General features: G+C 41.5%; 1 protein-coding gene across 1 annotated transcript in view; it reads right to left on the bottom strand.

Annotated features, from left to right (window-relative positions):
* Positions 1-812: 812 nt before the first annotated feature.
* The window catches only part of LOC137661900 (VPS10 domain-containing receptor SorCS1-like), a 304008-nt gene continuing 277173 nt past the window's right edge, over positions 813-27647 (bottom strand). The window contains exons 20-28 of the mRNA XM_068397663.1: positions 25217-25350; positions 23174-23297; positions 22070-22182; positions 18808-18939; positions 8256-8355; positions 3997-4102; positions 3662-3822; positions 2208-2326; positions 813-889 (exon numbers count right to left, since the gene is read on the bottom strand). Of these exons, the coding sequence (XP_068253764.1) occupies positions 833-889; positions 2208-2326; positions 3662-3822; positions 3997-4102; positions 8256-8355; positions 18808-18939; positions 22070-22182; positions 23174-23297; positions 25217-25350 (1046 nt within the window). The 3' untranslated portion in view covers positions 813-832. The remainder of the gene's footprint in view (positions 890-2207; positions 2327-3661; positions 3823-3996; positions 4103-8255; positions 8356-18807; positions 18940-22069; positions 22183-23173; positions 23298-25216; positions 25351-27647) is intronic.

A 27647-nucleotide genomic window follows, 5' to 3' on the forward strand; every position in this document is an offset into this window, starting at 1 on the left:
GCTGGTACAAAGTACAATTTAAGTTCATGCTGGCAATAACCTCCTACAAGTGCAGTATGGACAGACCTCCCTGCCTGTAATGCATGCTTGTTCTGTTCCATTCAAGGTTAGGAGGCAAAAAGTTATCTTCCAACAGTGCTATCAGTGGGATATCTTGGTGTGAGTAGGCTAAAAAAGCTGTTTAAGAGCCTGGCCTTGTGGTTGGGGTCACCCACATTCGCACTCAGTCTTCATTGCAGCCCTAGGGCACAGGCAGCAGCTGCAGCTAGAGGAATGAAGGGCAGAGTCCAAAAAAAGACATAAACCAGACTGACCAAGAATATTTTCAGTGCCTTTAAACTCCAGCGTGATTTTTTTGTGTGTCCTATGAAAGTCTGCTGGGGCGGCTAGCCCTCCCACAGCCCAAAGTGCTAAAAGAGCAGTTAAATCTAAAGCCAAGAACCCTAAACACTCCCTCCCACCTCCCTCAGCCCTTCTACCCCCACATCCTAGACCACCCCTCTCCCTAAAGAGACCCCCATGCATATTCTTGGCCTATACCATTATGAATTTTCTACAAATTAGAGACAGATCAGAAAAAAGAGAGAGTGGAGGGGTGAGGGGAAGGGCCGCAGGAGCGAATAGTGGTACCAGTTCCTCTCCCCCCACCCCCCACTAAAATTGAACACCTGTACAATGCAGTTCCACTATGGTCTCTGTATAATGTCCACATGCACAGGCTTAAAGCTAAAAACCCTTTGTCATCTGAAGAATTAAAAAGTCCAAATGCAGTGAGTTCTCTTTTTTTTTTTTTTTAGATATAGATATATATCGGTGTCCTCAATTCAACCATTTACATAGGTAGGGATCTCTTTTGTGCTCTGGGGCTCAGCAGCTGTGGAAATACTTCCTGTGGCAAAGAAACAACAGAATAAAAGGGTCAGTAAATAACAAGTGCATTTAGCCAAGGAAGATGTTTGAAGTATCACCTTGCTGGCTTTTGGGATTCAGCTGTTCCAGACTGACACGGTCTTCCCAGAAACGTTTTCTCATCATTCAAAACACTGAAGGTGATTGTCCTGTTCTTTTGCTAATGAAGATGATTCACCCATGTTGAACAGAAGAGGGAGAGGCCAGAGCAGAGGGGTGAAGGGAAGGAGGGGTTGAGGTCCTCAGAGAAAATGTGTAACTCATTTGCAATGATAAGGTACTGGAGATTTCATAAATAACCTTAAGCTTTGCATTTACAAAAGAAGAGCCTAAACCACTCACATCCAGAAAATATGTTTTTTTGCTGCCAGAGTTCGGAGAGAAAATGAAATGATCCAGGGACATTTATTCAGATTCCTCCAAGGAAGAATCCCTGAATGTTAGTCAAAGGGGTTGAAAAAACCTGGCCTCCATAAAAGCATACAAAAGAGAAACACCCAATTAGAGGCTGGCTTTGTTTTCCCAAAAGAAAGAAAACTCATTAAAAAAGAAATTGCTGATTTCCAGAAACAGATGAGGTAGTTGTATAGGAAAGTGAAGAGCCTTTGCACTTTCTATTCTGTTCACACCTAGGTCCAGACCTTTTCATTTTGTCAATGAGCTCTGATTCAGTTTCCTCATTCATCTTACTGACAGGATGGAAAAACACTCTTAGGAAGTTTGTTGGACTGATTCCTTTTGCTAGAGAATTGAGTCTGTGTATCCCACACATTTACCTTTTGTGCTCACTAGAGCAGTTACAGGTGCAAACCAAGGAGTTATAAAATGCCAATTTCTGGTTCAAAACAGTGTTGAGTAGCACAGCTGAGAAACACACAAAATGCTGGCTATTGTAGAAAGCCAGAAACGCTACAGTTGCACCAAATGAAAACCTATCCCCAAAACTGGCTTTTGATTGCTCTTATCCTAGAGGCTTCAAGGGATTAGTTTCCAGCACCAGCAAGAGCAGTTTTGAAGCTACCTTGCATAGAGCTAGCAGGTGACTGACTCTTGCCACTTCAGCCCAAGTGACCCGTGAAAATATGTGTTTCCCTGCTTCTGGAACAGTGTGAATGACAGACATTACATTCTTTTAGAAAAGGGAAGCTCAAAGCCCATCTAACTCTAGGAAGAGATTTCCTGGCTTGAAATTGGGTGTTTCTCCCTTAGCATCTTACATCAATTTTGCCTTGGAGGCTTCTGGGGGAAAAAGAAAGAAAAACAAATGAAAAAAAGAATTGTTAAAGTTTAGGACCCACCGCTCCGGGTCTTGGCTTGAAACCTCTTGGTGATCCACAAGCCTTTTGGAAGTCCTCTGTCCAGACTACCTTGGTTGCATTTCCTTTCCTTGGGTTCTGGACTGTGGCCTGGAGTTGCTCTGTATGGGGAACACCACATGGGAAGGTTGGTCCCCTCACTCCATCCTGTGTTCTGCTAAGCAGGGATGTCCAGGTCTGCTAATGAATAGCTGCTTGAAAGCTCTTAATAGCTACCAGATCTCTCCTTAAGTGAACAGGTGAGGAGAGATCAGTATTGATTTCAGTGAGGCTTCCAGCTTAGACACCAGTTTCATCAAGAGACTTTCTTCTTTTTCCTCCCAGGTTGTTTCACAGGCCACAATCTTAGCACATCACATTCATTCCTTTAATTGCCCTTCCCCTTGCTCCCTCTTTGCAGTAGCTATGACTCCAAGCCTGCTTCAGCAAGCGCTCCCATACATTTTAGGGATATCCTCAGGTGGGATCTAAGGTTTGGTTAAGCTGATGAAATTGTGCAAATAAGGGATCTCAGTTATGGTTATGCTTCACTCCTGTCTAAGTCAAAACAGCTATAAACTTTAATTCCTCTAAAATAGGTCCATGTCCTTATTTCCAGGGGTCCTGTACTGTACCTCTGGGTCCGGGCCTGCAGAACTGTCACCTCACAAGTGAGGTTCTTTCAGCATTCCGAGCAATGCTGGCTTTAGCAGAACATGTCCCCAGGATGAAACCTCCCTGCTCCATCCCAACACTTTTACTATAGTCAGGGTAACAGAAAACATACAAGCACGAGCAAACGTGTGACTGATCCCAGCACGCTCCCTTCAAATCTATTCACTTTAGGTCCTGCTTTGCACATTTTCAACCACAGAGGCCTGTGGGGGAAATCAGCCTGAGAGCAAACCCCACTGTCCAATGCCGAGATCCCAAGTTTTTCTCGATTTCCCTGGGAATCAGCCAGGCTAGTATTTCTGCTGGCAACAAGGTCTGGCACAGCACAAAGGCCACAGCAGTTAAAACACCAACGAATATTTAGCTTTTAGATCCGGCTTACCGAATCACCTGCTCACCTCCGTGTTCCAGGTGACGGTGGCTGAAGTTCTGGATATGCCTCATGTGTGGGGTTTAGCCCCGCAACTACATCAGCCCCAGCAAAATAAATTAAATTGCCTTATAGCCCAAGTTAAGTGCCGGCAGATTTTTGAGAAGGGGAGGGGATCTACATAGAGCAACTAGGAGAGAGAAAAAGCCTAAAGTTGTTCCACTCCCTTTCATCACATGGCAGTGAGGGAGAGGGGAGAGTTAGCAAGGTTTCCTGTAGCAAAACTAATGCTGCAGCAGAAGAGGATGGCAGGAGGAGTGTGAAGGAATATGGGAAGGGGGGAGGCTGAGAAGAGGGTTAGCCAATTATAAGTCAGAGTTTGACCAGCTGCGGGATGCTGCAAATTATTTACCTATGGGCTGGACTTCCAACTTCTCATCTACTAGTTGCTCAGGGCTCATCAGCTCACTTTGAGGGACATTAGGTATGCTTTCCCTCTGACTGACTGGACTGACCATCTCTTGATCTTTTTCATTCTGCATCTGTGCATATATATTAAGGCCAGGAATCTTCCTAAAACATTAACAGAAACCATCATTGTGGGGTACTTTGGCAGATGATGTAGCATCAGCTTTTACAAACCAAGAAACAAAACACTGTGAAAAAGAAAACCCAGCAAAACAAAACCCAAACATCTCAGTGAACGGCAGGAATGGGGAGAAGGAAATGGCTCAGGGAGGGTCATACCTTTTGAACTTGTAGATTACAAACACGGCTAGTCCCACAAAAACGACAGAGAGGAGCATCAACATAGCTGAACCACTGTGACTGGGAGTGAGGTCCACCAGGGGAGCTGCAAGAGAGGAGGAGAAGGTTAGAGCCACCCCCAGCCTGAAGCGAAAGTTGCTCCCTCCAAAAACATAGTTCATTCTCCCTTTATTGCACTTGTAGGAGGCCTCATCTGTCCACATGTCTCTAGGGCTTCTCTCCCTTTCTAATCCACCTGGGAACAAACCTGGGTTCAGACCACTTGTGGTGCTCAACCTACCCCTTGATGTGAAGTCCCATAGCTTCCTCCTTAGAGGCCTCTCCTCTCTGGCCTATCAGAGGACTGCCTGAAACGTACTCTCTCATATTGCAGGCAGTTACCTAAGGTAGTTGCAAATGAGGTCGTTTGGGTACCAAAACTGGCATTTTCGGGACAATCCTGGAGCTACCCACAGGCTAACTTGTCATGTTTACTTTCTATTTTGCTTAGAGCTAGTTTGGGTAGCTTCCAAAGCATAGGGAATAATGAGCAACTGGCTCCTCAGTTTTACTGAAGCAACAATGCTCACCAAATGTATTCTGTTTGCTCATTCCTCTTCCTTCCCGGCCAGAAGAGCAGTGCCCTTCACTGACCCTGCCTCAGCATCCATGCCTTATCATGGCAAGCTCTTCTCACACCTCTGACATTTTCAGTTACTTCCTTTATCCCTTTCCTACTCTTCCGAACATGTTCTACTCTCTTCCCCCTGGTGCCCTGCTCTCTCTCACACAAGTCTTCCATGCAAGAGAATGCACAAGTTCAAGAAAAAAAACCAAACAAACAAAAGCAACCCTAATCAAACAAAAAGTCTTTCTGTGCTTCTCCTCAGAGTTTTGCTCCCCACCTTTTCATAGCCCCTTGCAAAACAAGGCCATACAAAACAACCAGAAGCATGACTTTCCCAGAAATACAAAGTAAATTGTATTAAATAGTTTCCATCACTCATATACACACACACAAAGACATCTAGCATCCACAAAGGGACACACAGAAGTTCAGTAGTCTCAGTTGTTCCTGCAGACAGTAATAAAACACACTGTAGACAGACATGCAGCTGTAGCTGTGCCATTACACAGAGCTAATGCACACAGCAGATACATCCTCACTGTCTGTCTCTATCTGGCATCACATACAGAACAAGGCGTAGGTAGTGCCTTCCTTTGCAAAGCAGTGAATGTTAACTTGAACTGCTGCCATACACATCCTCCTTCTCTTGCCTCTCTTCACATGCACTCAACAGACCCATCCTAAACCAGAGCCAGAAGACACAAGAAAACATGCACACGTAAGCAAGTACTTACTCTTATTCAGGCACACACAACACACACACACACTCGTTTTCAGCTGTCACACCCAGCCTGATAAAGCCAAAATTTACAAAGAGAAGTGAAAAAATTTCTCCTTCCCACATCAAGCAGGCTATCCTCAGGAAGGTGAGGCACCAGAGTGAAATGATCCATTATTATGAATTCCTCACACACCTCCACTCTGTGTCCTTTGCATCTGTATTTTGTGGGTCTCTGCAGTTCTGTGGGATGACAAAGTGGCCCTCCAACCGATTCAGCCTCAGCATCACTCAGTGTTCTTGTTATAATGCTGCGCTGAGAGTCTGGTAATAAACAACTATTTGACTGCTTTGAGAGGAATATTGGCATATTTTACTCTGCCTTAGAGTTGAGGTTGTTGTCTGTTAGGTTGGAGACATTGTTTTATTTCTTCTTTTATGAGAAGGAGGAATGAACATGATGAATGGATTGCAATATGTTGTCCAAAATTGCCATAAATTAATCCTTCCTCTAGTGTGGCCTGAACAAAGAAGATGGAGGTGTGAAATGTGTGAGCCCAAGGCCTGTCATTCTTCTGTGCTCCAAGGAATGATGCTCACATACACACAGAGGCTCATTTCTCCAGGTTCTGCTTGAATATCCACACCATGCTACTTTAGATACCTGCACTTTTGTTCCCTGCAGTTCCTCTGCTGCAGAAATTTCTGCTGTGCGTGACCAGGCACATACACAGGGCAGAACATACCTGTGCACTGAGGCATGAGAACATGCCTACCTTGCAGGACAAACGAGTGTTTGCATCTATTACAGACAAAAAGTACTCATTCCTGGTGTGTATGTAAATAAAAAATGTGCATTTTCAGTGAGCACAAAGATCATGTATTTAAACAGTATGTCTGAGCTGAGCATCCTCTGCTTCAGCCTGAGCTAGCCAGAAACAGGCCAGCACGTGGTTGGAGGCCATACTGTTCTTTAGCATGGCAGTATGCCACTCTGATAGAGCCTGCCTTTTGGTTCATTCAGGGCAGCGGACAAAGTTTAGTAGCCCAGAAAAGTGCTACAGTACCTCCACTAACTATCTGGCTCTGGGACTGGAGCTACCCAGCTTTTAGCCAGCTCTGAGCACGCATGGAGCAGCTGGGGACCCTGTGCACTCCCTCACGCAGAGATGCCCAGAATGCCTCTCCAAGAAGCTGCAGGAGGCTCCTACATACAGCACAAAACTTGGATCCAGATTCATCTTGTATTAAAAGCAGGGCTGGAGATGTGATTTTAAGCATCATCTGTTTCCACTACATGAATCAGGAATGTCCCTTCAGTAGCAAGTGGTAAAGATGAGCCTTTCCCAGGAATATCTAATGTGATCTTCTTTTTAACTATTATTTTTCAGAAAAGACCTACAGGATATTCAGGGCCAGAGAATTCATGTCTAAATACTGATTTGGGATTTGATCTTGACTTTAATGAACATTGACCAAAATGGAAAACAGCCATGTGCATTGGCAGAGTAAATGCCCAGAAACAAATTTCAAAAATTACGAGCAATTGCAGGTAACTCCATGTTTGAAGCTCACATTAAGATGCTTTCAGATACGTTTCTTTTAAGAGATGGGCACTGAGCATTTTCTGAAAGTATCACTGGTCATCGTTGAAAATTCAGGCCAAGGATTGCCTCTCTGATAACAACTATTATGTAAAATGTATATTAATTTAAATCTTAAATGTAAAGTCACACAATTCTTCTGTGTCATATGTCTATTACCTTGTTTTTTTTACAATCTACAGGAGAAAAAAAAATCAAACTGACTTCTCAAGCTGTTGCATTTTTTTTTTCTTTAGAGATTACTCAGCTGTGCTGTTTCTCTGCTTTTTTATGCTTTTGGTTCTAACATGTCTAAAAGTAAGCATCTGATCATCTGTTCCACAGCTAATGGAAAGCAGAAACATGCAGCAATATTCCCAGGGCAGATATTAGCAAGTTCTGCTTAGGAAAAATGAAATATTGCAAACATCAAGGCTTTATTCTGGAAGGATTTAAATGCAGTTGCATTACACCCTTTCTTATCAGTCTCTTTTTCCTTCCCTTTATGGACAAGGCAGCACGTGGACTGACACCAGCTTAGGCAGACCTGTTCAGACCATAAAACGCTTTTTGTAGAGCAGTTTGCTGGTACAAGTGAACTGAGGCTTTTAGTTTGCAAGTTAGCAAAAGAAGCTGATACCAACTGACCAGAATTATCAGCAGCTCCTGGAGAAATGGAATTCCCAAGAATCCTGAGCACGGATTTGTTCATCCCATCTCTTGTAATAGTTAAATAGGGCCTGTGCTATGAAATGAGGGTTTAGCATACAGAATAGATAGAGACGCATGTAATTAAACATCAGAACTTTGGAGATGGCTCGTTTTGAGACAGGATTAGTTAAACTCCGAATTGCCTTTTCAGACTTTTCAGACCGCTGATCAACTTCTGAACTGTGCTTAATTGCTTGGAATGATCATTGACTCTAGAATATCTGAATATATCCAAGGCTAGCTAAGTAACCTTTGCACTGTGTGATCCAGGCTGAATACACCATGGTGCTGCTTAGCTGTTGAATATTTCAGAGAGAGCCAAGAAGTACACATTTCTACTGCTACTTATACTGCATTTCCAACAACAGCAAATACTTGCACATAAGTAAACAAAAGGATTAGCTGTAAATGCAAAAGCCGCTGTATCTTTTTGGCATGATAAAGAAATGGGAGGTGGAGCAGGCATTTTAATGTCTGCTCATACACTGATTTGTTATTGTGACATAAAAATAAGCAGTGTTTAAAATACAGCTGATAGCATACTACTGCCATCAAGGAATATATTGCTTGCTGTGCTACAGAGCAACAGAGAGGGTATACACAGAGAGAGGATACTGACCTGCTGTTAAATGGGCAGCATGGACAAGGATTTGAACCCCCGGCTTCAACTCAAAATGGACCAGGTTTTGGTTCAGTTTCTGTATCAGTGTTTCTGAAATCTGGAACAAAGGAGAAAATAAGAAACACATTTGTTTCTAGATCATTGGTTTAGATTGCCAATAGGTGGGTAGGAAATGGAGCTGCATGCAAAGCAAATATTTTGCAGAGCACCAGACTTTCCAAGCACAATTTCCTATCACTTTACAAAGAGGGAGCTTGTGAAAGATGAACACATCTGCCAGTACTATGTCCACAGTGTTTTGCGTACAGTGAGCGATGACTGATAGCAACAAGTTGCCCTTTCACACCTCTGTAGGAGCTGCCCAACAGCAAAAGGCAATTGAGCCCCAAAGGAACATTACACTGACATGTGTAAGTGTCTGCAGGACCAGCCAGCAACAGCACATCAGTGAACTCCATTTACTATTCAAGCAAAGAGAAGCATTTCAATTGTTAACACTCATTTTCTCATAATGTAACTTTTTGCTTGCTGAGTGGCCAGCTCCATGACCTTAGAGCATGTTCATAACGTGATATATCTGAATCAAAATGGATAGTTTAAGTCCTTATCCCAGCTTGCACTTAAATTTCAAGTCCTAAAACCAAATTTCATTTCATCCAGCTCTGAGTTTCAAGCCAGCTGCTCCCTAATCCTTAAGTACGTACCAGAACCAGCTCGAATCTGAAAGCGTTTACTGACTACAGAGTGTGGCTTAAACAAAATGCATGTTCCATCCTTACAGGTTACACACAGAGAGAACATGCTGTTATATTGTCTCTTTCATGGGAGAGACATTCCACAGAGCTTTCAGGTCACTAGATTATCTTGCCATAACTCTGATGACAACAATAGAGCTCTGATGACAACAATAGCAGAAATGAAGCAGGCTATTCCTCCTTAAAGGACACAACGGAAAAGACAAGCATTTGCTAAGACCCCATGAAATCTGTATTTGTACAGTGAAGAAGCCAACCTTTGGTCCAATCTGTTGGTAAACTTTCCTTTTTTTAAGTCAGTTTGTCACAATATGCACAGAGCCACTTTCTCCATATCACTCTTAATTATATCCAAGAAGTTTAGGCATGTTGCCATTAAAAGCAAAAAATCCAGATAGATTAATTAAAGAATGGAAGCCTGTAGAGATGGTGTTGATAGTTTGTTGTGTGTCTTTTGTATGTTCATTTACTAGATGTCTCATGTATTTCACATTTTCTTATAGCAGTGAGCAATTTTCCAATTGAACATAGCCATTGTTCTGCATGTTGGTTTATTAGGGAGAGGTGGCTGGAAAACTGCAAAAAAAAGCCCCCACCCCACAACCCTTAATATGCAGTTGCTGAGAACATTGTGTTTTTATAGCTATACCAAGATCAAGAGGAACTGTAGTCTAGTGCTCACCACTTAATTTAATTTGTTTTAAATAAATCCTTATTCCTTCTTGAAGATTAATGAAAAGTTGTCAGAAAAAAGAACATTCCAATAATTTTTACACCATCTTTTTTATGTTCTTCATTTCTGTCTGGTTGAGTTATTTCAGTAAATGCTACCCAGATATGATTAGATGTTCCTTGGCTATCATTCATCACAGTATGAGATTTATCTGCCTCTTTTATTTTTTTAACATTCTTAATGGTTCTTTCAATACTCTTGGCTTGTACACTTCATTTCTGGCTGCTGATCACTTGAATAGGTGCCTTTGGTCCGATATCAATTTGGCAATAACTTACAGGCATTTTATTTATATTTTTTAAATATATCTCTTTAAAGTTTACATTTTTTTTTCATGAGTGCCAGAATAAGTAGTAAATATATTTCCTGCAACAGCAAGAAAAAATACCACCTGCTTACAAAGAGCCATCTGCTGAGCTCAGAGCAGCAGGAATGGTGACACAAAGATGTGCATTACATGAAGAAAGCCTGGGAAGTAATTATATCCCTCTTTAAGAATTTGAGCATATTAATAACCAAGATTGACAACTATAAAGAGTTCTTCATCTCTGAAACTGGAGCAACAGATGCAGATTAATATGCTATAAACAAGGTACATTAATGGCTCGTGGAAATAACAGGAAAAATATTATCCTGGCCATTTCCAGTCCCAAACATGACCTAACAACTCTTCTCCATATCCCTGCAGGAATTATCTTCCTTTGTTCTCTGAGATTCTGATGATGGAGCAGCTGAGCTTATGAAAAAAGCAACCATAAGACAGTAAACTGAAGAAAAGAGCCAACCACATTGTGTTATTCCTCTTCAACACATTGTGATAGCTGCACTGAACTGGTCAGTGAAACAGTAGAGGTAAAAACGATATGTGATGCCATCTATACAAAAAGAGGCTTATTGTGATATATAACTGACAGTGCAGCTAGCAAATGTTGCTATGTAGTATGGGAGAATGGTTTCATCGAGGATTTGGGCAAGAAATGGAAGAATAGGAGAACCTCAAGAAAGTCAGCATGAGAAGGGACCAGAGACTTTGTTTGGCATCAGTGACATGAAGGAACGTTGAGATCTTACCTGGCCTGCCTGAGGACTCCTGCAGTGCAGTGTGAGGAGGGCAAAACAGCAGCACCGACAGGGACATTACAGCTGAGAGGTGCCCTGGCAGCCTCACAGCAGGCAAGTTGAGTGCATGAGAGAAAGCTCAACCAATATTCTTGTCTGGCAAGCTGATGGAAAGGAATGATAGGAAGGGGAGAGGCAATAAAAGTGAAATAGTAAGAATCACAGAATCATAGAATGTTAGGGGTTGGAAGGGACCTCTGCAGATCATCAAGTGCAACCCCCCAGAAAAAGGAAGAAAGGCAGAAAGGCAGAGAGAGACAGTCACAACTGAAGTTTATTATTACTGTATTGCATTGTTACCTGACCATGAATGAGGACCTCACTGTACTACATCCTGTACAAATGCAACTCAGAATAAAATGATTTCTGCCTGAAACCATCAGTATCTCAGGAGAAGCTTGAGATAACCATCACTGTTCCAGCACTATATGCAGTGTCAAAACAGGCATCAACTGTTCATACTGCTCAAAGTATACAGCACATTTCCTTGGCTCAATTAATTATATGCTCTCCCAGAGGCTTTTTGGGTGCAGCTTTTTTGCCTGGGTCTTTATGGAATCTGAACAAGTCAAAAAATTAGTAACAGCCTGAGACCTTCAAAAGCACCAGAAGTTCTTGTGAGAATCAGACATCTGCCTTCCTCAGGCAGCTCTGGAGATTCCTGACACACACTTCTGAGGGAAGAACAGATGCATTCAGACATGTTTTTAAAATGTTTGCTTGCTTGGTACAATATTTTCATTTCTCTTTACGTGGAAAGTCAGATTCTCTTTGAAACAGACATATAGACAGTATAGAAAGAGGGAGAAAAATGCATTTCTGTACTTCTAAAAATTATCTGAAATAGAAATCATACACAATGGCTTACAAACCAGTATTCGAGGTCAACGAGCACGTTACACACAGCTAAAGGGCTAAATTCACATTGGGATCGGACACTGCTTTCCAAAGTTGGACCTGACGATGTTTCTGGTCCTCACATGGTCCCAAGGGGATCTGTGAACTGCAGATCACTCAGGATACTTATTTTGAGATTGGAGAAGTGGCTCTTCTGCCTTTCTTATTGTATCAAGTCTATTTCTAGCTCGGTGTATCACAGGTTATCAGACTTTAACCTAGGAGTGGTTCTGACTCATATAATTTGTTTACATTAATAAAGTGTCTTTGAAGTAAATCTCCACACAAAGGCTGATCTGAGGTAATGAAAAGGTTTCAATGGGAAACATTTTGGGTCTTGTGCCTCCCTTTATTTCTGCATTCAAAGTGGTACCATGGATGCATTTTTGTTGAAAAAGCAGATAAGAAAATATCAAAGTACTTTGGCCTGTTTCAAAAATAGCTATGCAACTCCAATTGAACAGCTATACCTTCAGCTGGGGAACAGGTTGGCCTCAGGCTTGTCGCTGTTCCTCTCTCCCTCCTGGAGATGCAACTAACTCAGCTGAAGACAAAACTTCTTAGAATAGCAACCTCCTAATTTATAGTCTTCAAGAGTCTCTCTTGTGAAAATAATTAGCTTTCAGAATTAGTTTTGGTCCTTAACTGAGCCTCATTGACTTTATCTGCTTCATTTGCAGAATTAAGCATGATGTGCAAAAATAATTCAGTAATAGAAACCATTCTTCATGTATCATTTTTCATCAAAGGACACATAATGAATAATAATAACAGACAATTTGTGAAGGAAAAAAAGAGATTCCAATTTAAAAATGGAACAAAACAAAAATTAATTTGGCTTCTATTAGCATTTTGTCAGAATTAGGACTATGAAAGAACCATGTGCACCAAGAAACAGAATTATCACTCAGAGGGCATTTCCCTATACCTTTATTGAATTTTGAAACCTCTGGTGTAAATTGGTTTAGACTAACTGAACGTGATTCAACTGTGCCAGTATGTACTAGCTAAGAATCTAGATAATTGTATAGATACTGCATAAGGATCTCAACTAATGAGTGCTACACTTCTATTCAATTCATTGAGTAAATCAATAAAGAACTAAGGAAAGAATTATGCACATTGATTGGAAGGAAGCAACTTGAACCAGCATCACAAAAGTGAATCAGGAGTCAGGGCAAATGCGGATTAAACTGTGCCTCTCACTCTGCATAACCTTGGTTACTTCACATGAAGGCTCTAAAGCTTGCTTGCCTTAGCACCAAAAAGAGCATAATCACTGACTTACAGGGTCCAGCAGGAATTTCTTGACATCTCTTAATGAAAGATGCTAAATTTGAGCTGCCGTTAGTATCCAGAGGTACCATGAGAGCACAAGGCGGAAGACATTCCTGTGGTTACTCTGGTACAAGAACTGACCAGCAGATATGAACCCAGAGAGAAGCTGGACATAAAAGCCAGGACCCCCTTTAGATGAACAAAGGTGACCAGAAGGAGTCTGGAGAATCAAGGGCTGCTCTGTACACTGAGCAAAAGATGAGAAGGCCAGAGGGCTGTTAGTCACATTGCAGGAGTTAACTCAAAGATATTAAGACAAGATATATAAACAACCTCTTCTACAGCACACAAGCAGCTGGTCAAGAAAAGCTGGCTAAGGAAAAAAGCCCTTGGTACAAAGTCTTCTGGTTTATACTGTTCCATTCTCTCCCCATCTGCCTTTACTTCTTAAATACTGGCACAACCTTCTCTAAGCATCCAGTGGAAGACTTGGTCTGCATACAAAGGTATAGAAGTTAAAAAAAATCTCTCCCAGTAAACATGAGATGATTTATCCTTCTTCCTGGAATTTATTTTCCAGGACTGACTGGCACCATTTTCTGTAAGATTTGAAGGTGTTCACTGTCATGATCTTGTTGCTAAAATATTTTGGTGACTAGGTCATCTGAAATACATCAGAGGAAATAAAAGTAGTGAAAATAAATATGCTAAAACACTAAAGCTGAGGAGGGTGAGTGAAAAAAACTGTATAAAAAAAGATAGAAGCTCCATCAGCTACAATGAAACAGAAGTAAAACTAAACCTGCTTTAAGGAAAGAATCCTAAGATATATACAGATACAGGCTTCCTGAATGCCACTCTCCATAGCGTTATATTCTCCAGAGGTATTTCTTCTTCTCAGTTCATCACTGCCCATTTGATATTCAGTCATCCATGTCATTTCCCATCTCTTTGGCTGGATACAGATACTGGCCACAGCTGCAACATGTTGAGCACAGCTGGCTACCAACCAGCTGGTGTTGCCATTTGCCAAAGACTCCATCATGCTTGCTACATTGCTGATAGCTCTTTTCAGAGAAAAGATTAATGGCCTCCAATGTCATTAACTAGCTTCTCTTGCATCTATTTTGCATTTTGCTTTTACGGTTATTTTGGATAGGCCAGGTAAAAGAATGCAAATGGAGAACTAAAGGGAAGTGCATGAAAACACTGAAACCTTTACTTGATAGGAAAACATCACTTTAGCATTCTCATGTATCTTCTGCTTACATCTCATTTGACTAACAGGAGACACACCCTGTTTGACAAAAAGCCTCCACTAGCAAACAATGTGGAGAGAAGAAAATTTGTGAAATGTATAAAAAAAAAGATAACCCTTCAGAATTCTCCTATAGAGTAAAACTGTACACTGAAAAAAATCAAGTGATCCTATCTGTGTATTTGTATCCCTGCCCTCTTCTGAATTGTAAGTAGACTATCTTCCTAATGTGCATTCATTTTGAATTGGATTAGTGCTAAAAATTACTCAAAAATTACTTGCAATGCTACTAATTAGAGGTTTGCCCTTCACTGAAGAGAAATAATTTGGTGCTTTTAAGTGGCAGATCTGAATTCTGTCATCATCACGTTCACCAAGCCCATCCATAAAGATGATGTAACAACTGCACGCCAGCCCAAGTGGCCAATGGCAATTTTGGGCGGCTGTTTTTGCAAGATTTGGGATTTTTTAGTGGTGTTGCAGTGATAACACGTAAATCAAACAGCAGTGTTTTACAAGTGCCAATTATTTCTACATTTTTAAGCAGGTTGGTAGTCCTCAGTTACTGTGAAATGAAGTAGGGGAACCAAGTGACTCAAAAAAAAAAAAAGCAAAGTCACAACGGTCTGGTCATGAACACGAAATTTTTTTGAATAGGCAAAATGTTTTGGGATTCTGCAGGACAGAAAGGCCTTTTGATTTTTATGAAGCTGTGAAGAATAATTTACACTGACTACAGAAAGTGGAGTGGATCAAGTAATCTGAGGTCCTCAAAAATTCTGTATTTATGTATTAGATGGAACTGTCCCATGCTGCACATTGAGAAAGATTCCCCAGCCTCATACATAGCCTATTTTTTCAGCTGTCAAGAGCAGTTAAACTTTTTTAAAGGCACTTTAGTCTCCCATGGGAAATATCAGGAATGCAGAGTTCACGTTTGTAAATGTAATCTGCAAACATATATGACAATAATTGGTACTGTGTGTACACAAAAAAATAATTTGGGGCACTTAAATGAGAGTGGTACATCAGCTCAAGGAGAAAATGACATATACCATCTAGCCACAGTCACAGCAAGAGCATGAGACACAAATGCACTGTCCCTGTGGAAAACTGCATGGAAACGTGTATTTGTTAAGTGTGGTGCAGTGCATAGGACAACGTATGCACTTCCTCAGTCCCACTATTACTCTACCCAACAATTCATGACTTACTGTGTTTAGAATCACAAAACACAAGTGGCACAGAGTAGTATTATAGACTTTGACAAATGGGGAACTATGATCTAGATTTTCAAGGGACAGTGGACATCTAGCTGCTTCTGAAGTCAATGAGAATTATGTACCTAGAGACCACAGAGTGGCTGGACAGAGACCCCCAAAGGTATGCTTAAAAAGCCAAATGAGTATGTACCAGATGAAAACAGACCAACTTTATCTGCCACAGGGGGAAACAGCAAGAAAGCAAGCCCCACCATGGTCATTAGATATGTATCAGATTTACTGGTTCAAAGTCTATGAAACCATATACAGCCTTCACTGTTACCCATGGCAGAAAAATGGTCTAGCTCAGGTGATGAAATTCTGCTTGGCTAAGCAAGTTGCCAAAAACGTTACAGGTACTATATGACAAACATGGTCTGCAGCAACTTCAGGAGTTTCATGCAGGGAGATGTAGCTTAAAGCTACTGTTTCTATCACTTTTCCCTTCTTCCCAGTCCATCAGCTGCTCTCAGTGTTGCTTGGTCTAGCTAACAAAAGTCCATAATCTTAGCACCACCTGCATGATTTATATGGCTCCTCCCTTTCAAACCCAGGTTGGATGAGCAGAACATCAGGACCACAGAGTGTCCCTTGCCTCTGTTCTGGTACCTGGCACGTGAATATGGTGGATTCAGGGCTGTATCACCACGTCCATGTTATATGACCGTAAGTATACGTGCTGACTTTAGGAGGCTCTAATAGGATGGGAAGAGAAGGAGGGGGCTATAGCATACTTAATTCTCCTGGTAAATCTGTGCCTACAGTGTGCATGCTGGGTTTTTTGCCCTTCTGTGGTGTTTCACTCAGTTTCACAAACTTTTGGTTTTGAGAATGAGTTAGGTTTTCCCTCCCTTGGTACCAAAACAAGGGCTTTTGGAGAACAGAAACATTAATTTCTGTAACTCCTCTCCATCTGATCTGTTCTGACTGCAAGTTTTCCAGGGACAGAAACTATTTGTCACTGTGTCTCTGGACAGGCTCACCACAAGTCTCAGGTTTTGAGAGTAGCTTCCATGTGTGATACGACACCATGAAAAAGGAACCTATATAATTAAGTGCTTCCTTAAGAAATCTTATTCCATTGCAGTGTTTGTGCAAACTACTTCCATTTTGAAGTTTCTCTTTCAAATTAGAAAAAATCATCCAGAACTACAACTCCTTCGGGTGTGCACCTGCAAACACACAAACTCAAATACATGCCTTTGAATAGCTTGTTGCTTGCTCACAAACACAAAACAGATTTCTCTTCCTACCAGAAAAGAACACTGTATATCATAAAGTACCTAAGAAGCAACTTAAGCTGTCATCAGCAAAAACATCTGCTCCCAGTACGCATCCCAGTGACTACAGGCACAGGGAGAAGCTGTTGAATGGGCTCTGAAATGCTTTGGGAAAGGGATAGTGAAGGATTACAGGCCAAATGGATGACAAAATAGGAACAGCATCAGAATATGCTTCACAGCTGAGGACAGAGACACCTTTTGGGGCCCTCCTTAGGCAGTTCCCACTGAAAACAATGCCATTTTCTACTGGAGTAACTAGGAAGGGGAAAGCAGTACCCACAGACTAGTAGGAAAATCATTCTGATCATCCTTACGGGAGCAGGGGAGATACTTCTCCACAAGAAACAGCTGGCTGCAAATGGCAAATAGTTTTTCTTTCTCCAAAGGTTACCGTTTGGACCCTGCAGGATGCCAGAGAAGTTGCTGGAGTTTCACTGAAATGACATTTCTTCTTCTCTGTAAAAAGGGCCAGGGCTTGCTTTCTTCACAGGCACAGAGAATCCATTTTTACAGAGGGGGAAAAAGAAAGGGACAAACGAGGGCATAATACAATAAGCTGCTGAGTGCTGGAGTGGAGCTGGGTCAGATGTAAATTTGAAAGTTTATGGACTGGCTTCCTTACCAATTTGTGATGGAAGAAAGGAGACTGGTGATGAAGGAGAAAGGGAGGAAAGGTTTTGCAGAGCAGTAAATCTCCATATTTTTTGTTTATTAAATGGGTGTTGAAAATTGCAGAGGAAAGTAATTTGTCAAAAAAAGAGCAACAGAAAGCTTAAGAATATGGGTGACCTAGTGGTTTGAGGCCCACAGCTAAGTTAACAAGGCTTCAGACCACTGCAAGAGGCAATTGCAACAGCCAATAACAGGTCAGGCAGATGAAAAGGCTATTAGGAAACACGACTACAAGAAGGGGAAGATACTGTTGATACATGCACTGATGTGAAGATTTCACTCATTCACAAATTGAGAGACAAATCCAAACAGAAATGCTAAAACCCTTGCGCCATTCGGTGGAGTAGCAGGCATCCAATAATGCTGAGGATTTCACCATAGCACTGATGCTGGTATTTGTGAACTGATGACATCCTCTACCCCAATGCTCGTATAGCCCATACTAATACAGGGTACGCTTGAGGCATGGACATGCTGTATGGAGAGGCAGAGGTAGAGTGGTGCTTCACTCAGGGCTAGTTATCTTTGCTCCTGGAATCTGAGGGAATAAGCTGAAAGATACTTCAGGATTTTTGCCCAGCACAGTTTTTTAGTCACAATCATGCTAGGCCCACCTGGTGGGCAGGACCTTTTGGGTCTGCAGGGAGATATAGTCCTCCAGTTATAACCTGCTTCAGCCTTGCACAGAGAAAACAATCCATAGTGGCTGAACCCTGCTGCCAGCATCGTGAAGAGGGCAGGCAGATAATCCAGCTCCATCCCTGCTCCTTAAAGTAATGAAGTTCTGCTCTGCCCAGCTCTACCACCCAGCTCTCTCCTCCGGTGCTTTCTACACTCTTGACAGCCTAATAAACTTTGCCTTATGAGGCTACTTCAGTTCATGCTGGCAGAAATCGCCTCCTAAATCCTTCCTGCTTTCTTCCTACTTACATGAAGTAGAACAGAACTTCTAAGGGAGAGACATGACATCATACAAATTTATGCCAATGTAACGTTACTGAGGGAACCTAGAATGAGAGTCTTCATTCCTAAATACAGTTCCAAAGCCTGTTTCCAGTGTTTGGGAGGAAAAAAAACCACAACCAAAAAAAAAAACAAAAAACAAAACAAAACCAAAACCAACCAAAAAAAAACCCAAAGAGGATGTAGCATGTACCACAGTCATCATTTAAACCCCAGTGAATCAGATGAGTTTGTACCACAATTATTTGTTCTAACTTGTCTTGGAAATGCCATATATATATATATACAAATGCATAAACATACATTTCTCCAAGTAATGGACACAATACCTGCTCTAGGTCTGCTGCTGTTCTTTTGTTTTGTCCTGTGGCATCTTGATATGGTAAAATGAAGAGTTCAGCAGATGTGGGCAGACCAGGGAGCACTGCGACCAGAATATGCTTGCTTGAAATACCTGTTGCCTGATACATAGACAATTAATGGACAGATAAACAGCGGGGATGGCACTGAATGCCAACAGCTTCTTTGCTAAGGTATCACAGTACTTATACAAATGATGTAGGGCATATCTTGTACGACAGGGAGAATCTTGTTAAAATCAACTGTGGGTAAAAAATCAAGGATTAATAATTTCCTGATCTAAGCTATTTTACCATGTTGTCCAGTAAAATATGCAGGCTCCTGCATATATCATAACAATGATAATCACACATGCTAAAAGGAACTCCTAAATAACAGTTGCGTATGGTATGATTTGCTTTGTGTAAATTTAGCTGTTTTAAAGCTGACTATCCCAAGTCAGTCCCTGAGGTTCTTCATTTAGTCAATGATAAGAAGCTGCATGTTAAACGGCAAGGTATGGTGGCAGAATTGCAGTCTAGAAGTTTCATTTGCCAAAACATCTTAAAAGCCTTGTGAAGGCTCAGGGAGAGAGAAGATGATGAATGAAGTTTGAATCCCAAAAGCCAAACAAATTCTTATAGTTCACATCCTGGGTCAATTCCACAAGTTAATGAGGACCATTTTTTTTTCTTTAGGTGTTAAAGATGGTGATAATCTGCAAATTTTTATTTTTTTGTCTTGGCTGAAAATCTTCAGCAAACCCAAATCCCCCTTCAACACAAATTAGCCAAAATTCAGAAAAAAGTACCCCACAGGCATCACTACCAGGGTCATCTCTGGTCATGGGTTTCAGCTGCTGCTCAGCTGTTACATTACACAATCAGATTGCAGAGTTCTCCAGAAAAGGAACTAGTTTGGCCTTCAGGAAGTTTTGTGAGCCAAAAGGAGGAGAAACATAGTTTGCTGAATCTTCCTCCATTGCCTCTTTGTGTTGTGGATTATTCAGCAAATGCAATTAAATCTCAAAGTTCTGATTCAAACCTTAAGTTTCCAAGTTGAAATTTAGTAGGTCTAATTCCAAGCTGAATTTAGCAGGTCACTTTTAAAGGAAAAAATAGTGCCCTCAGATATAAGGGCAGACCACAGCAGCTGTATGCAGCACTGAGATTCCCCTGCAGTCAGGACTTGCAACCCTCTCAGACATTAATTGGACCTAAAACTCATGAATTCTTCTCCTTAGTAGTTCAGGAGGAAAGGCTTGGAGCAGCTGCTCATTGAAGGAAATGATGGACAGAGGACAAAGAGTCAGCAAAACCGATTACACATCACCTTTACCTGAGTGAATTCTGTGGCTATCCCACGCATGACTGCTGACAGCCCAGGGAATGCCACGTGGAGCTATGAAAAGGGAACCCTTCCCCTCCACTGCACATCAAGGAAAAGCACACAGTTTTGTTGCTGTTAGTTTTTTTCATGTGGATTTAGAAAAAAAACTATAACAATAGAAAGGTCTCATATATTCTTTCCAAGTATTCTATGAAGCCAGGGCTTGCATTATTTGTACTTGCCTGACAGGTTGTTTTAAGATGTCAAGAAATGACACAGTATTACCAGTTAATGGAAAGTCTTCATTTTCTGAGGCTGTGAATGTTTTTTTTTTTTGTCTGGAAGCTTTTGGCTGATCTACTCAGTTCAATCTCATAGTCTTCATCAAAAGCAAGAGACAGGACTCAGAAAATGAATGATGTGAGCAAATAATTATGATCATAATACAAAATAGGGTAATTTGTGATAATCTGAAATTATCCCTACTTAGAGAGAAGATCAGATTTTAGTAGAGAACTATAATTTCTTATGCAGAATTTTTATCCAAGTCTATGGTACTCCGTAGTAAGAATGTAATACTTTAATAAAAATTCATAAAAATTCTATAGCACAGCTATAATTTCCTATTGAATTATTTAGTTATTCAACTCATTTTTATACAGTTTACTTAATTGCTGTAGAAATCTATTGGTTTTGTCTTTAATTTTTACAGGAACTTCTCACAAAGGCTTGTTTAAGGTGACTCATTTAGCTATACAATGAGGGATAATTAGCTATCAATTTTTAATTTTTTTTTTTACTCAACAAAAAGACTCTTTGTGTTTTCACTGCTCTGCATTTGGAATGTAGCCTTGGTACTGTAGGTTTATAACCCTTTTTTTATGGCTTGATTTTGTTTTATTGAGTTGTTTATATTCTGAAAATTCATCCTGAAGATAAATGGATCCTTGAATACTTGATACAGACATAAATAAGTCAGAAGAACAAGTTCCATAAAAATGTTCTCTTTTATTTCTTTCCTCCTCTCCTCCTGTCTTTTGAGGAAATTGAAGAAAAAATCTCAGAAACAATCCAGACAACTTTGTGTGCACCCGACTAGTGCACAGCGTCTTTCCAGTCTTTTTGCACAGATGATGCCACAAATGAACATATAAGCTTGCTAATAACATCTACAAGCCTTGTATCCTTTCAAAATCTGAGTATCTTTAAAAAAAAAGAAGAAACCGTGTTTCAAACAGTTCCTTTCACTATTTTTCAGCTGAGCTGAGAAACCCGAGCTGTCTCTTCTAACTTTTCTTAGTCTCTCAGTTTGAAATCCAAATCTTCAGCCACACGAGAATATTTTTACGACATTTGTTCCGCAGTTAAAGAACGAACTTCAGAGCTTCTCCATAGTGTTGATGGGAAAACTAGCATCCAATCCTGACCCATGAACCTCCTGCTATATGAAAGACATAAAGGACTTACTGTGGTGCTCTTCTCATTAGTAAAAATTGTTTTCTTTTTGGTCCTTTAAGTTTCCTGCAGCATATTCGTAATTCTGTTAAATAGCACTACTTTCCATTGCTGTATAAGAATAGCAGTAGAAGAAGTAAGAATTGCTCTGCAGCACTAAAGACATTTGTACGTCTATAGGTAGGTATAAGTAATTTGTTTTCTATATGACCTTTTCTCAGAAATATTCCATATAATCCACTGTCATTAAAAAGAATAAACTGAAGGCTGACTCTGAGCACCAGATTGTCATAGGATAGGATAATTTCACCCCTAAAATTTAGGATTTTGGCCTCAAACACTAGTCTAGCCTCCTTTTATAGTTGGTAGAAACAGAGAGACACCTTGAGAGAACAGCTGATCAAGTCCTAATGTAGACACAAAGCAGAAATTAGAACCATTGAAATGCAGGTTATGCACATTGCTTACCTCCACCAGAGCTCTCTTGACTACTCTACTGATGTCCCTTCTCCACTCTGGGATATCTGGATTGTAGTCATCCAGGTTTGGAGAGAACGATAACCGCAGGGACTGAAACCGCTCTGCAGATACAATGACGTGGTGGTGAGGAAAGACTGTGAAATGCTTTAGTGCCAAACAAGTGGGCAGAACCTAAGGAAACCTGCTTCAGCTCATGTTTTGCTTAATCAATCTGCAGGTGATGCACAGACTGTCAGAGAATCCAGCAGTGTCTCTGAGAGATTCAGAGAATCTGAGATTCACTGCTCGAGTGTCACGGAACTGAAAAGGGTGATCAGGCCTTACTTCAGTGGACGAACAGCACTGAAAAGGGAGCTGTGTTGGGAATGTAATTGAAATGCTACCTTAATCTTGACTTCTGAAGCAGACAAGCCCTGTGAAAGAAACTGTGATTGTACTCTCATAGACATGCACCAAACACTTGAAATCTTAACTGGAAGGAGACAGGGATAAAGGTGGGGAGAGGACTAGGCTTGGAAAAAGTACTTCTTAATCTCTGTTGCTATTAACAGAGATGCCCACACTGATCACTAAGACCACGTGCTTAGTATAAACAGCTAAAACTGGGATTCCTAGTGGTTCTTAGACTATATCTACACTATATAATATTTGTATGCCTTAACTGCTTCTGAGGCCTGAGTATAATATCAAATCAGTACAGATTTCTGTACAGAACTGCAGCACACTGCATTGACTTCCCTTTCAAGCTAAGCAGCTTTTCCATGAGTGAAGAGGCCTCTACTGGCCAAGAAGGGGGAAAACCGGCTTGCAAAACGACCTAACGTTTTGACAATCATGTAGGATGACCAAATAGTGATAGAGCAGATGCAGAGGGTGCTGGGAAGGAGATCAGTGTTCTGCAGTCATCTCAGTCTGGACTAATGTCAGTCAGTGGCCTTCAGAGATGTTATGCTGAACTGATAACACTGGAACGAAGTTTATAATCTCACTCAAAGCATCCTGGAATAAAGACCTCATGTTGCTGCCAGCTAACCCGGCTCTCTAGCTCTTGACTATGGAAATCCTATGTGAAATGAAGGAGGAAGAGCTCACCATACACAGCAATAGTCTTTGTATCCTGAAGAATGGTGTTTCCTGCTGAGACCTGAACGGTGATGGTGTTCATCCCTTCCACAGAAAATGTGAATGTGATGCTCCCTTCCAAGGTGATCAGTGGCTGTAAATATAACCAGGAAAGGAGAAATTAAGTTAATTTGTCTGGAAAGGAAAAACAAAAATGAGTTCAGCTCTCTAGCCTATTGGGATGGTTTGTGCAGTCAGTTTCAGCTTGGAAACTTAAGACATAGAAGGCATCCTGTGACATGGAAGCCTATCTTCAGGGATCAACAAGGGGATGTCCTCCTGAAGCTCAAAGTAAGGTACTATAATTTCCAAAGGAGCTAAGTTTTAAGATCCCAGTATTTCCTTCCCACTTAGCATGCTGGCTGTTCTGGATCCCATGTTAAAGTCTCCATCTTTGCTGCACTCCTCTGAAAGACCCACATCCTAATATGAGGGCCTGCAAGACTCACTGCTCGGGTGTCACACTCCTTTCCCAGATCTAGCTGTCAGTGGTTTGTTTAAGGTCACTCCAGGAGGCTGTGATAGAACAAGGAGGCAAATTAAGATTTCTCAGTTGTTCTCCCATGTTATCCTTAGACATGGAGATGTCATTTTTGGAAAGTGATGGTGTTCAGAGAGGACACAGATCCCCTCAGCTCGCTTCTCTGTGCAAACCAGTTCATCAATGAGTTGTGCCCCCTTTCAGCAGTCTCTGCCCTAACTTCTGTTTTTGCTTATTAATGAACTCTGGGTGAGATCTTCAAAGCACCTGGTATGAAGTCAAACTGTTCCCATTGTAGGCTGTAGTAAAACTCTCACTTCAATGAGAACAGAGTTAGACCAACTCTGATCACTTAGGAGCTTAGCAGATCAGAGGGAAGGTTAAAAGGTGACAATCACAGCCTGTAAGTACCTCTAGGGGGAGATGATTTCTGATAGTACAGAGAGTTCTTTAATCTACACACAAAGGCATAACAAGATCCAACAGTTTGAAACTGAAGCAAGATAAATTCTCACACGGTGCATGTGTTTAACGCTCAGGATAATTAACTGTGGGGGAAGACTTGGGGGAGAATAAAGAGTAGTAGTGAATTCTCCATCATCTGTGCGAAATTATTAATGCAAAACAACAAGTCAGCTCCTGCCTTACTCACAGAGTTAAATAAAGCAGAAAGTACTGATGAAACCCTCTGATCCACATTAAACAGAAGACAGACAACCATGCGTGGTTGAAGGTCCCTCTTGGCTCTACAAAATGCACAAGAATCTCTCCCCTCAGAGACTAATTAGGGTCTCTGGGTACTTCAGCCACAAAGACTTATAAAATGATAGTTATAATGCCTGTGCAGACTTACCAACACTGCAAACACAGAGGCAACAGAATGTGGTGCATGCTGTTCTCATATCTGAGCAGAGCCCAGAGGCAGCGAGGTGTGTTGGGAACCATTTTATCCACTGATAGCACATGATAATAAGGTCTTCTTGCACATGTGGTTTAGCATAGAGTGTGGGAGCTCAGGACTGGGCTCAGCATATTTAAGAGGAGACACAGAACTGGTGGCAGTCTCTTCCCTTGTTAGTCACCAGAGAAATGAGTTTTGAACTCTAGGGCTATGTAAAGTCAGTTTCAGATATAAACAGCTTCATTTTGAAAGGTTAGTTTCCTAAAAAAAACCCCAAGCTTTTGTTGTTGCTGAAGGGAGCGGGGCGGGGGCAGCGGGGCTAAACATGCTAGCATCTTTTCTGGATTTTGGTTCACTACATCCACCTTGGATGTAAATGCGGTGAGAAAGCTATTGGCAATTTGCATGAAATGGCAATAAACCCTACAGCTAAGTCACAGCAACAAAGACAAAGCACTTCTTACATTTCAACGTTGGTACATCAAAGAACCATTAGTCTCTCAGTCTCTAGTTTATAGTCTTCTTGCATGTGTGACTACTTAGAAGCATTCCCAGATCCCTTTCTGCCTCCCTCCTCAGTCAGAGAGCTCCTTCAGTATTATTTTGATCTCAGTCCAGAGGGAATACAAACCTCCGTGTTGTTCCCAAACCACCAGACATAAGTAAGTGTTCCCACTTGGCTTGGCCACAGTACTGCTGTGGCGTTGACCTCCTTGTTCTTTGTGGTGACGAATGGTAGAGATAAGTGAACATGTTCCAAGGGGCCTGCAGAGACAGAAGCAGCAGGTGAGTCTTCCCTCCCTCTGAAGTGTCAGCCTCGGGGAGAAGGGAACTGAGGGGATATCCATTGGTTTAAGGAAGAGAAGTCCTTCAAATCACTGTGGGGCATGACAGTTAATGTTTCAGCTTGGTGGCATTTCTAGAGAGGCAAGCTTAAATCTGTTCCTCATAGAACGGCAACTACTCCTGTACCTGGAGCTGAAAAACTTGGACACTACTGAATGAACGTAATATACTCAGGGACATTATATACAGCTTAAACAATAGAGGCAGAGCCCCATTATATGAAAACGGCCTTCACCAGGAAAACATAAGAATGTGCAGGACAAACGGCTTCAGTGATATGAAGCATCTTTGCTGATACAAACTGCTATGATTTGGTGAACTTCAGCAGTGGTGTATCTATTTATATCAGCTGAAATTCTGTCTGAAGGCAGCTATTCATTGAGCGCCTTCATTTTAATGTTACCTTATACTCACTTCTTTTTCTCAATAAATTCTTTTATTTCTTTAGTATAAACTGAACATAATTCATTCGACAAGTGACATTATGCCCAGGGTTACACATTTCTCATCTTCTGGAGACAGATGGGCCTTTGTTGTTACACCTTGTCCTATAGATTATTTTTTAAAATGTGTTCTGAATGTTCATTTAGAAAACAAAGCAATTGTCCTGAGAGTGACAGAAAGAGAAAGAAAGAAACCTCAGGTAACATGGGGACATGGGGTTTCTTAAACAAATTAAGGCCACATCTACATGTCCTACATCTGTAAGCTCCCCAGTGATGAGAAGCAGAGACCACAGCCTGGGAGGATCAATTGCACTGCCCATATGGAGTTGAGATACATTGCTAGAGGATCTTATATATTTCAGGAAAGGATTTTTCAGGACATAACCCATGCTCGTATCACCACTTAGACCTTGCTTTTCAACCTAAAGGAACACCACACATTTTGGAGCAAGCACCCTGTACCCCTATACAGCACACATAGGCAGGGAAAGACACACATGGAAAACTTCTCCCAAATCAGACTGTATAAACAGGAACACTGCCAGCATAAACAAGGAGCAGTGTTCCTGACTTACTACTGAAATGCAGCTTTCTCTGGGTTGTAGACACAGCCACAACTTAACTTGACACAGCCCAATTAAGAGTTATCCATGAACAGACTAACCAAAATCTGCTACAGACAAGACCATGGCTCATTTTGTTTTTTACGATCAGCAGTTAATGCTCTTCTTGAAAATTCATGAGAAGCCAGAATTTCACCCTTATGATTTCAATGGCATTCCCCTGCTCAGACACCCTTCCGTAACTGGGCCATGCCTGCTCTCAGCAAGACCCTGAGACCTGAAAAACAGCAGCTTCCCAGGCTAAATATTTTGCAGCTCTGGTATCCTTTGGGATGTTTGCCAAATGCCCAGTGTCAGCACAGCCCTCTAAAAGAATAAATTTTGTAACACTGACTGCGGTGACAGCAGTGACAATGGAGCCCATATGAAGTCCAATACACTCCAACATAACTGCACAGCTGCTCTGAATACATCTCAAATGATCCTGCACTGCAGAGAGTGCCCAGCACGTCCTCGGACCTCCACCATATGGTGGCCAGGAAAGAAAATGAAAGAATGTCTCAAGCAGGCCAGTTCTGCCTTAGAATTTCTGTGCAAATAGCTGATGGGTCAAAGTGGCTGAAATGCTGAACTATTATCTGGCCAGCAGATGGGGATAGCTCACTCTGGATAGGCCCTTACCTTGGTAGGACACTGTTTTCGCCCAGGTAAGTTTGAAAAGAATTCAAGAGAATTCATTTCTGAGCTTCCTGTGGGGCAATGGAGACTCCAGACCTTCACCTGCCCCAGGAAAAAACTGTGTACAAGTCCCAGACAACAGAAAGGAAGAAGCTTCTCAAAAGGTTCACTTGGGCAGGTGATGTTATTCTGAAGCATTCAGACAAATGCATAACTAACTTTCCAGTGGAAAATTTTGACCCGTCAGGACAGTTCAGAGACAGTCTGTTGGCTGGAGAAGCAGTTTATATACAATTTACTGTCCATCTGCCCCAGAATGCTCCTGCCTCACAATAACCTGAACTTCTGGATCCCTGGACCAACTGCAGCAAAGGCACTGATACCCCACGGCTGCAGCAGGATGAGGAGGGCACAGGACGGAGATTTTACTCTGATCTTTGAGACCACAAGTGCTGTGGTTCAGTGCCCGCAGTTTTCCCCTCAGCAAGGCTGCTGGTCACAGGGTAGGGAAGAGTGTTGAAAGGCCCAG

The sequence above is a fragment of the Nyctibius grandis genome, chromosome 4 (genome assembly GCF_013368605.1).
Source record: "Nyctibius grandis isolate bNycGra1 chromosome 4, bNycGra1.pri, whole genome shotgun sequence".
Lineage (NCBI taxonomy): Eukaryota > Metazoa > Chordata > Aves > Nyctibiiformes > Nyctibiidae > Nyctibius > Nyctibius grandis.